Source organism: Protopterus annectens, chromosome 17.part0 (genome assembly GCF_019279795.1).
Source record: "Protopterus annectens isolate FY-2018-M chromosome 17.part0, PAN1.0, whole genome shotgun sequence".
In the NCBI taxonomy this organism is placed as follows: Eukaryota; Metazoa; Chordata; order Ceratodontiformes; family Protopteridae; genus Protopterus; species Protopterus annectens.
The window spans coordinates 553,978,701-553,990,585 of record NC_056751.1 but is presented as its reverse complement, the minus strand read 5'-3'; the positions used below and the strand labels follow the sequence as shown (position 1 = coordinate 553,990,585).

Below are 11,885 nucleotides of genomic sequence, written 5' to 3'. Positions count from 1 at the left end.
GCCAAGACCTCCAGTACCCTCTCTGTTCGACCAGTGCTTTGTGTCCCTGCCCAAATAGCTGAAACATACACTCTTTGAGATTTGATTTATACACAAACACACACATACACACCTGGGAACGGCTGGCACAGGTTTACTAGCTATACCCCCTTCTGCCCAAACTATAAGGTAGTTTTTAGTGCAACCAGCCACTCCTTATCAGCTGCTCTATGGCCCTTAACAAAGGGTGTCCAATCTTACTGTATAATGTTACTATTAATCCAAATGGTAGTTGGACCAAGAGCAAGGCTATTAGGAGGAGCCACCTGTGTCACCAAGTAAATATGCAAGTACTCTCAGAGTTAAATATGTCTAACAAATAGTTTAAATATATTTAATAATAAATAATAAAAGAACAAGAAAATACTCAGTAAATAATCATGTTACATCAGAGTTCAAAATCACAGGAAATATTTAAAACAACATTGCAGGACAGTCTCAAATAAATAAAGAAAGGATCTAAGCTTTACTTCACTATATTCCTAACTGTATCTAAGATAAATTACTGTACCCTAGTTAACTTAACGTACAGAGCAAGGCAAGACAGATGTGGTGAGTGGGTCTTCCACTTGATGCTGTCAGGTCAAAGACAGATACAAAATGCTATATCTCTCTCTCTCTTTCTCTCTCAGAGACTTCTTAAATTAATATTTCAAATATTACTGCTGGGGTAGCTTGCAGCATGACATCACTTCTTGTTGTCTGACTATCCCAGGTGAAACCCCCCACTGCTGCTGGTAGCATTTAGCATTCACCTGTGAAAACACATAGACCTTAGATCTTTTGACAAATGGTGGAAGTCATAAAATAATTTACATTCCTCCACACTTAAAGACAATACAAAAAAGTCTCTAATATAGACATTATGTCTCCTGTTGACTGAAACTGAAAGATAACATCCTTTTGTTACGTGGTCATAAAGTAATTTAATTTTTCAGCTATTCGTCTGAAGTTAACCTCTTGTGTTTCAGTTTCCATTGTTAAAATATATACATCTAAACAGTTACAATAGTGTACATACATTTCTGCTCAGTACTTTACAAAATATCTCTTCAGCACACATCTGTACAATATGACATACAGTTCTAATACATCTGTAACACAAGCATCTTACATGAAGCATGTTGACATTCACAAATGACATATAATTATTTACAAAATTCCAGATAGCGGGCTGGCAGTATCTCCTTTCATGATAAGATGTTCTGGTGAAAGTCCAACAGATTGGAGGGTGTACTCCTGCATTCTAACAAGGTTAATGAACAGTCAGTTGGATTTGAATAATCACACTTTCACAGGGTGTTTTTCACTGAGTGGATCATTCAAACTACTTGACTATCTGCATGACGATATTATGGGCATGAAGTTATGTGTCCTAATTCCTATACCTCATCAAAAGAAGAAAACTCCTGCCTGGAATATTTTGGACCATTATAAGGCACTATTTGTTCAGGTATTTCATGCCTGGAAAATATGGACTTCAGAATTGTTACAGTATGGAATTCAGAAGTATTGACACTGCTTGTACTGTAATATTATTTGCCTGAATAACCTCAGGCAACTTTCATGTCTACATACAACATGGCATTGAGGTTATTGTACTGGAACATGTCCCTGTCTAACTTCAACCAAGGCAGTGAAAGAATTTTATACAGAATTAGCTTATCTTTTTTTATTCTGGTTCCCAAGCATAACAGCTCTTCCATAGTCATGAACCATTTGTTCAGTTCGTATAGATATATTTGGCCAATAAATAATACCATAAACTTTTTTCAGTCTGTCTAATGCAGTTTAAACAGCATTTGATCACATATTCATGCAGTGATAATTACTTATCACCCTTGTATAGGGTTAACTACTTTATTGCTCTTGAACATCAGTCCTAATACTCCTAATATACGTCAGCAAATTCCTAAAAGGAAATCATGGCATAAGTAGCTAGAGTAGCTACATGACGTTATCTAGCCATTCTGTCATGAACTTTCGTGGTAACTGCAGTTCTAAGTTATCTCTTGCAGCAATTTTCAGCTGTTCTAACTTCGCAGTGGTTAAAAGTAATTTTAGTACAATCTAGAACATAGCAAAGCCTTTCTCCAGCAGGTCTCCTTTACATTCCTCTAAGCTGGTTGTGTGGAGGGTAACTGCAATGTGAGTAAGTTTCAGTGATTATCATCCCCTTACAGGTCATACTTCTGTGGTGCTAATGACATTCGCTGAAGTCTTGCAGATGTTTTGTGTAAACAGTGTGTAAAGACTTCCTGAAAGAGAATTTTATATACCTTGTGGTCAGAATCAACTATGACACTTTTCCCATATGTGTAGTCATGGGTATCCTGATAACATACCTCGCGACCTCTCATCTCAAGAAATCCAGAAAAACCTGGCATAATGGGGGACAAAGGCCAAACATAGAGACAATATATTTCTCTTATAAACTTAAAAAAGTTGCTAGAATAGCAGGATTTGTGTTAACATGCATTTTTTGAAGGATATGGAATCTGAAAGTCAAATGTATGTCATTATCAAGTGATTCCATCCTCCAGATTACCCTCTGAATTGCCAGAAAAAACACATATTTTATGAGGAACAGACAAAAATTATGATGCAAAAATATTTGTGAAAATCTGGACAGTTGAGAGGTATGCCCAATAACCATTTGAAATGTGTAGACCTGCTCGAGTGAGTCCTGAAACAGGGAAACTGAATGTCTGAAAAAATGGAGTTACATATGCTAAGCCCAAGATGGCCATTTCTTGGAATATTCCCTTTTCTCTGTGGTATGGTGATCTCAGGGATTGTATATATAAGTTGTTGGATGGTGCAGGGGACTTGCCCCCCTGAAAAAAGTTAAAGGAGAAGAGTGATTTTTGAGAGTCTCTCTTCTCCTGCATCTTTGATCTTTTTTTTTTCAGTATGTTAGCACTCAACATTTGGAGTGTTGACATTTCAATGGGGAGCCAGGTATCCCTACTGTTTGTCAAAGTCCAGTTCATAGATGCTCAGAACATCATAACTGGGTGGTTGCTGGGTTTGTTTAAGCAGCATGAGTCTCAGAAAAGAGAAAAAAACGTATGTCTTATATTCTGTCATACTTGTCCCTGTTTAGAGTTGTGACCTTTCAAGGTTTTAGAGATTTTGGGGTTAAATAACTGCAGGTACAAAACTGAGATTATTCATACTAGAACCATATTAATGAAACCTTTGACATCTGAAGATGTCTGCTGGCATCTCATTTTTCAGTTTGCGCATGGTGTGTGCTCACATCTGTTAATGCCCTTGATGCATAAGCAGTAGGTCTGCTTTCTTGTTATAAGACTGATCCTACCCTTGCTAACTCGCATTAACTTACAAGGTTGTAGATGAAGGATCAGATGAGAAGGCAAGAAATGTGGAAAAAAACATAAATATGGTTGTAAGTATAGAAAACTTCTGGAAGAACCTCATGTTGATTAAGAATGAATGCAGGAATGGTTAAGGAGAGGTGAATTTACATCAAGAAATGAAAGGTTAATATTGGCAGCCCAAGATAGTGGGCTATGTACACATTGGTTTACTAAGTCTATTGAACATGTAGGAGAAACAGATATATGAAGGTTTTGTGGAACCAAATTGGAAACAGTTACACACCGTATTGCTGGTTGTGACTCTCTTATGGCAGCGGGACTGTATACTGAAAGGCATAATAATGTGGCGAGATTGTTACACTGGAGATTGTGCAAACATTATGGTATCAAAGTGGCTGAAAAGCACTGTAAACATGAGCCACAGAGAATCATAGAAAATGATGGTTTACATCACATGGGATCATCCAGTACTAACAGTCCAAAGATAGATGCTAGAAAACCGGATATAGTGGTCCAAGAAAAGAAGACAAAAGTAGCATTGATCATTGAAATTACCACACCTAGTTACTACAGTGTCTTGCGTACAGAGAGACACAAAGTCATAAAATACCTCGATCTGCAGGCAGAAACGAGAGCCATGTGGAAGAAAGATACCCGGCCAGTTCCAATAGTAGTAGGAGCAACTGGTCTTATAAAAAAGAATTTACAGTCTTATTTAGATATGTTACCAATTCATGTAACACCATACGAATTGCACAAGGAGTCATTACTGGGCACATTGCGGGTGCTGCGAAGAGCACTTTTGGCTAACATCAAAGAGTGAAACAATACTAATTTCATGAACTTTATTCATACTTTGACTTAGGACTGGGGTCCATTCCCGTCATGGTAATAGAAACAAAACAAATTCCTCTTAAAGAGGGCTAGTGAGGTATTCTGCTTGATATGGAGAGGAGGTCTATTCCACATTTGGGGGAGTCGCTGGGACACAAATCTATTTCGCCAACAAATTCTATTAATGTCACAGGCCATGTTGAGACCTTACATGCAGGTTGCATGAGTGGAGTTTGACTTATGGATATGCAGCAAGTCCATCAAGGCTGAGTCTGAGATGGCCTTGTATGCCAGACACAGGTCACTTCTGAGAAGTCTGTATGAGACTGAGTAGAAGGCTAGGGCTTTTAGCCTATCTATATAGGATAAGTGTTTGAGACCCTGGATTTTCCTGGTCAGGAACCTCTGTAGTCTCTCCATCTGCTGCATGTGCTTGGCAAGGTACATGCCGAAGAGGGCATTGTACTCAATAATGGGTCTGATAAGGAAGAACCCCTTGTTCCTGGATGAAATACCCTTACTTATGAGGTGGGCCATATAGAAAGCCTTCCATACAACGGAGGCAACATGGTGGTCACAAGTAAGGTTGCTATCAACCTGGTTTCCTAAGTCCCTCACAACTGATTGCATGCTTAGTGCATGGTTATTAATGTGATAATTAGGAGGGACATAATTTTCCCCAAATAAGATAATGATGCATTTCTTGGCATTCAGTTTGAGGCCATGCTTTTGGCACCAGTCATTAGTTTGGTTAAGGTCCTCTTGGATGATGTTCACATCACTAGGGAAATTTATGACAGTACCCAGCTTGCAGTCATCTGCAAACTTGGTCAGCCACAGACCACTGGTTTTGGCTTGCACCTCAGAAAAGTATATCCCAAACAGTAGAGGCCCTAAGACTGATCCTTGGGGTATGCCACTTGTTATGGGTCTACTAGTGGTAGCTTCCCCTATTTTGACTGAGTGGGTTAGCTACCCCTCTGGTAATTTATGGGTTGATGCCCAGCTGGGAGAGTTTAGCTATTATGCCCGAGTGGAGAATAGTTTTGAAGGGTTCCTATCACGTAGTTGAACTTTTACAAGTTTGAACCACATATGGTCGAGACCATACGTTAAAATTTGTAAAAGTTTGAGCGTTTGAATGGAAATCTCCATAAGCGAAGCTTTCCATTCACTTCAATGTGGTGCGATCTCGGAGTTGGTATATTGAAGTAGCGGGGGGTGTGGGGGGTGCAGGGGGTGCAGGGGGGCTTGCCACCCTTCTGACAACAATTTGTTTTGTTGCCTGTTGTTTTTTTTTTTTTTTTTTTTTTTTTTTTTTACGTAGTTGAAGTTCTGTAACTTCGAACATAATGGTCCTACCATTAGGTGTTCAGAGTTATGGAACTTCGACTATGTGCTATAGACCTGTTTTGAAGGCTTTGGCTAGGTCAAGGTAGGCATTTTGCACTGTCTTGCCCTCATCCATGGCTTTGGTGACTGTTTTAAAGAAGGTGACCAAATTTAACAGGGATGATCTCCCTTTGACAAAACCAAACTGTGTAAATGAAACATTTGGAGGTTGCCAGTGTCCTTGTTTATAAGGTCCATGATAACTCATTCCATGGCCTTGCAGATCAGGCTAGTTAGGCTGATGGGCCTATAATTGTCTGGATTGGTGGATGCTCCACCTTTGTGTAGAGGGATGACAGTGGCTGTCCTCCATTCTGCTGGGATGAAGCCGGTGCACATGTTTTGGTTGAATAGGGTGCATAGTGATGCTGAGAACTGCTGCCTGAGTTCATGTAGGACACAGCCAGGGATGTTGTCTGGTCCCATGGAGGCTGTAATTTTTGCCTTTGAGAGGGAATTAACAACCTACTCCCTGGTGATGAGAGGGGAGCAGGTGCTGGGGATGTTCTGGTTTACTGATGGGGGGGGAGTCAATGGGGTGAAATTTTCATTGAACTTGTCTGCCAGCAGGTTGGCTATATCTATGGTGCTTGTGTATGTGGTATTCTTGACCACCAGTTTAGAGCAAATTTGGGAGTTACTTTTGAGACTGCAGACGTATGCGAAGAAGGCCTTGTGATTGTCCTTAGTGGATGTGGCCAATTTATACTCAAAGTTAGCCTTACAAGATTTCACCCGTGATTTGTCTTTTACTGACCACAGTCATTGACAGAGTGGAAAGCTGAGCACCAGGTGGTCATTCTCTGGAACAGTGAGGCTTTTACTGCTTATACTTTTGTCCTATTTTAACTTTTGAAAGCTTGGAATGTAAATTACCTTCACAGTAAGCATGCTATGGTTCATGTCGCATGTCCCTTAATATGCATAATTATGTCCTTCAGTAATATTGCCACCAAGTTCAATGAATACTTCACCAAATCTATTCTTTCCCTCAACAATAACAATTCTTCCATTTCATATCCAAACCTGTCTGCAGTCCCAGTAAACCAAAAACTGCATCTCCTTACAACCTGTTTCAACTAGCACCATATATAAATATCTGAATAGACTTAAACCCACAACCCTGGCAGCTGAAAAATTACCTGCACAATACCTTAAAATTGCAGCCAAAGCCATCTCCCTTATATAAAATTCTTGAAAAATGTATACACTGTCAAATAATGCATCTCCTCACTATTAATCTCCTAGCCTACACCCAACATGGTTTCCGCCCTAACCACAGTACTACCACAGTCCTTGTTAGCTTTACTAACACAGTAAATCAACACCAAAATAATGATAACCAAGTATCCACAGTGTTCCTAGATCTCTCCAAGGCCTTTGAGACTGTCTGTCATCCCAAGTTTCTACATGCTCTCCTTAATCTTAATCTAAACTATTCCACTCTTACCTGGTTTCAAGACTATCTTTCTAACCGCCAACAAGCAGTAAAATGGCTAAATACCTTTTCCTCCTCTCCTACCTGTCACTCTGGGGATTCCCCAAGGATCCAGCCTTGGACCTCTTCTGTTTAGCATATTCACCAATCAACTCCATAAAGCTATCCAACATGCCACTTTAATCCAGTACGCTGATGACTCCACTTTTATCTGCTGTGCCCCAACACTCCCTCAACTTCAGGAATTAACACAAAAATCCTTTACTGCTGTTGAAACCTGGCTAGCCAACTCTCAACTAATACTTAACCCCCAAAAAATACAGTTAATGATATTCTGTCAAACTAGAACCATAGACCCCCTACCCCCTTTCACAATATTCTCAGCTAATAACACTCCAATCACATCTGCTCAGCACACTAAACTACTAGGAGCTATCATTGATAACAACATGACATTTGACACCCACATTTCACAGACAATAAAAAAGTCCATAAAAAACTTGGAACCCTATACAGATGTGAACATTACCTCACCAGCGATAATAAAGCTACCATTGCAAGAACACACCTATTATCCTCTCTTCTCTATGCCTGCCCCATATTCATCAACCTAAACAAAACAGATTTAAACAAACGAAATATCTGCTACAATAAAATAGCTACATTTGCTACTAGTTCACCCATTAGGACACATCACTGTCTCACTATCAAGCAGCTGTCCTGGCTAGAATTACCCAATCTTCTCACATATAACCAGCTTAATATAGCCCATCAAATCCTGTATTATCCTGACAGAGAACCTGCACTTCATGGTGTCCTTAATATCTATTCTAACAGATGCCTTTTAAGATCCACTAACAAGACCCTGGTTGATATAACCAAAAGCAACAATAACTCTGGGGATTCCTTACATTCCACTTCTATTGCAAAGGTATGGAATTTCATCCCCGTAGATATTAGGTCCACAGAAAACTCCTCTGGTCCCATTTAAACAGTTCTTCATTATGTAGCTGTTCCAACCCTGGGTAGCCTCCCTTACAAGATCAATACTGCACTTGTATCTCCTAAGAAATATTCCATTAACTGCTACCTATGTTCTTCTCATATATGTGATTACTGTATTAACCATTGTTGAATGTAACCTTGCCACTGTATAATTGTCCTACAACCATATTGTCTTTGGTTACACAATGTATATTTATTTTTGTTATCTACCTTTCTGTATACGTCTTTTGGCTTTTCCCAGTTAGGGGCTGCCACAGCGGATCACCGGTCTGCTTTTGATTGGCAGTGGATTTTTATGGTGTCAAGTTGCCAGCCTGGCACCCAGCCTTCACAGAAGGCACACACACACTCATGCACCTAACTGCATGCCTTTTTTTAAAGTTAAGTCGATCGCAGAGAGGACACACAGACTCCATACAGAAGGCACTCCAGCCGAGAATCGAACTGGAGAACCTCTTGCTGTGAGGCGCCAATGCTAACCGCTGCACCACTGTACTGTATTAATTTGTGATTGTTGTTTACTGTACAAATCTCTGTGGTGCCTTGTAAATTGTATTTCCTGTAGTAATCTCTGTGGAGCTTTTCTCCCCGGGCCTCCGCTGAAAATGAGATTCTCACCCAGTTGGACTCTCCCAGTAAACAAATGTAAAATAAATAAATAACTGTTCCCTCTCAAAAGGGTAATGGCAAAACAATGTCTAATCATGCCTGTGATATGGTGTGACTTCTCTGTAGAAGCTTCTAGGCTGAATGACAAGAAGGTTTAGGTGATGGCAAAAGTAACTGGCTTTAGTCCATTGATCATGTAGATATTAATCTTTTTACTATGTTTTGGAAGTTAGTCAACGGTGTGACTTCTCTGTAGAAGGTTCTAGGCTGATTGACAAGAAAGTTTAGGTGGTGGCAAAAGTAACTGGCTTTAGTCCATTGAACATCTAGATATTAATCTTTTTACTATGTTTTGGAAGTTTGTCAAACACTTCATATGATTTGAAAGAATGTAATAAATAATACAAATGCTAGCACCACTTATATATATATATATATATATATATATATATATATATATATATATATATATATATATATATATATATACATACACACACATGTATATATATATAAACTGTAAGTACTTGGCTTTTCAGGCAGTCCAGGAGACCATTCAGGAGGCTAGCCTAATTTCTCCAAGCACTGTCTGGTTAAGTGACTCGGTCAGAGTCACACATTATGTAAATTGAGACTAAAGGAATCAAACTCTAGACTACAAGAAACAGTGGTTGACAGGTCCTAGCTTTTATCCTCTGTGTTATAAACACTATGAAAAATTGTAACCTTATATATGCAATCACAATGCAGCTGAGACACAGCATGATGGTGGAGTGCTTAAAACCAGAAAAAGCTGATATAAGTTGCTCCAAAAAAAGCATGATGCATCATCAAGGTGTTACAGTGGATAACATTGCCCCCAAATAGCAAGAGGTTCTCTGGTTTGATTCTTTGTTGGGATGTCTTCTGTGCAGAGGCAGCATGTTCTCCCTGTGTTTCTGTGGGTTTGCTGCAGGTTCTACCCACATTCCAAAGACATGCAGTAGGTGGATTGGACTTCTAAATTGGCCATAGTTGTGATTGTGAGTGAGAGTGTAGTATGGAAGAACAGCAGCGGCAAGGCTAGCCGCCTGGTGGTGTGAATCTTGGCTCTAGATGATTGTCACTGTTGAAGTGACACCCTGACCCCATGTGTAAAAATGGGAGAAAGGGGTTGTAAACAGATGCATCAGCAAGATCTAATAACTGAATACCCAAGATGCAACACTTTTCTTATCTGTACATATTTTTCCAGGGGAGGAACAAACCAGAGGTCTACTCCTTTCATACACATTTTCATTTTAAGTACTCTAGTCAATCATTAACAATGTTTGGGACTTGTTTATTTGGTATTTGAACACACACACACACACACACACACACACACACACACACACACACACACACACACACACACACACACACACACATATTTATGTATACTGTACTTTTCCATTATTGGGGCAACAGATGTCATGAGTGGTTGGAATGTTACCACACTGTCGCGTAAGAAAATTTGTACAAGATGCAATTTGATACAACCTTATTTTCACTTTCAGAGGCTACAGCATGGTAACATTCCAAAGGGTCATAACATGTGTAGTCCTGATAACAAAAAAAGCATCGTTGTTTTTAAATCAATAACCATCTGCTTGCAGACAGATTCTGCTATTCTTTCTTGAGCTGTTAATCGACTTCCTCAGGAATAACAAAAAACTACCATATATTTAAGGCAATAACCATCTGCTTGCAGACAGATTCCGGTATTCTTTCTTGTCCTCTTAATCTACTTCCTCAGGTATATTGACATGTATTCACTACATTCTGTGAAAAATGCTTCCTTGTGAGTTTCAGCCTCTCTCCCAATTTTCAAAAGTGCATGCATTATTCTTGCACTTTTTTTCTGATATGGTTTATATATTGTGCTAATTAATTACACTGCTCCTAGAAACACTTCAACACTTGCATTATACACATCACATTTTTTTCGTTCATGGTAAACATTTCAAGCTCTCTCATTCTTTCGACTGCTTCTGACATATATACAGATGCACCAGCGTGGTAACATTTCAACCGCTTATTTAAATATATAATACATTCGGTGACAATCTGCAAGGCAGGCTTACATTCCAACTGCTGATTACAACTGTTGCCATGATAACGGAAAAGTACCATGTATACTTATAGGTATGCTGTATATATGCACACTATAAAACAGAGAGAGGGAGGTAAACACATTGGTATTTTAGTAATTAGGGCTCCAGTCTGTTTACTTTGGCTCAGTAAACAGGAGCATTCACGCTCCTTACTGATAGTATCTTATAGGAAACTGTTACCTTGGGCTATTCCACACAACTGGTCCTTATTACAGCCTTATCCACCTGGTCTATACTATGTGTGTACTTCAAAGCAGTACACCTTTTACAGTGTACAGTTTCTCTGAGTTCCTATATATTTGTATACTGTTTACATCTTTCATTCTTCTACAATGTTCATGTGTATAGTAAATGTATTAATATTCAGTGTGTAAGTCATCTGTAATCTCCAGGATTTGCAGGCTGTGGCAGAAAAAAAAGAGCTGTTATAGAGTTTATGAAAGTTTACATTTTTATTGCGGTAAAGATGTGTTCAAAAAACAAGCTTTCAGACTCAGGGCATATATAGATGTAATGATGACGTGATTTCTGCTAGAATCATGCACACATCCAAAAAACTCATGGCTAGAATATAGGTTTGGAACAGCTTAAAATAGTTCTTTGTAAAATGTATCATTGTTTAACTACACACACACACACACACACACACACACACACACACACACACACACACACACACACACACACACACACACACACACACACACACACACACACACACACCTGTTTTATGTAACACAAGGAAGACTTGCACAAATAACAGCTCCCACATTGCTGAGAGTTTGGCACTCACGGAGTTAAACACAAAACTCTTGTGCTGTGCTAAGTCACCAGACCCGTGGTCATGTGACCAGAGGTCAAATGACTGCACAGTGGCTCTGATATACAGAGCGCTCAGTCATTCTCTTGGGCAGACTGAGAGTGGAAGTTATAAACAACAGTTGCAGGTCATCATTGTCAGCTACAAGGTCATCTAGTGAGGCAGCATGAAGCCGAATGCTTTAGGGTTTCTGACAGCTCTGCTGTTCCTGGGGTCTGCCACTGCCTTGACAAGGTAGGGTCCTAGTTTCCGTTGATCAACAGGAGCAC

At 39.5% G+C, this 11,885-nt stretch overlaps 1 protein-coding gene across 1 annotated transcript in view; it reads left to right on the top strand.

Annotated features, from left to right (window-relative positions):
• The first annotated feature begins 11,661 nt into the window (after nucleotides 1–11,661).
• CTSD (cathepsin D) overlaps nucleotides 11,662–11,885 on the top strand; it is a 267,770-nt gene continuing 267,546 nt past the window's right edge. The window contains exon 1 of the mRNA XM_044059071.1: nucleotides 11,662–11,850. Coding sequence (XP_043915006.1) covers nucleotides 11,783–11,850 — 68 coding nt within the window. The 5' untranslated portion in view covers nucleotides 11,662–11,782. The remainder of the gene's footprint in view (nucleotides 11,851–11,885) is intronic.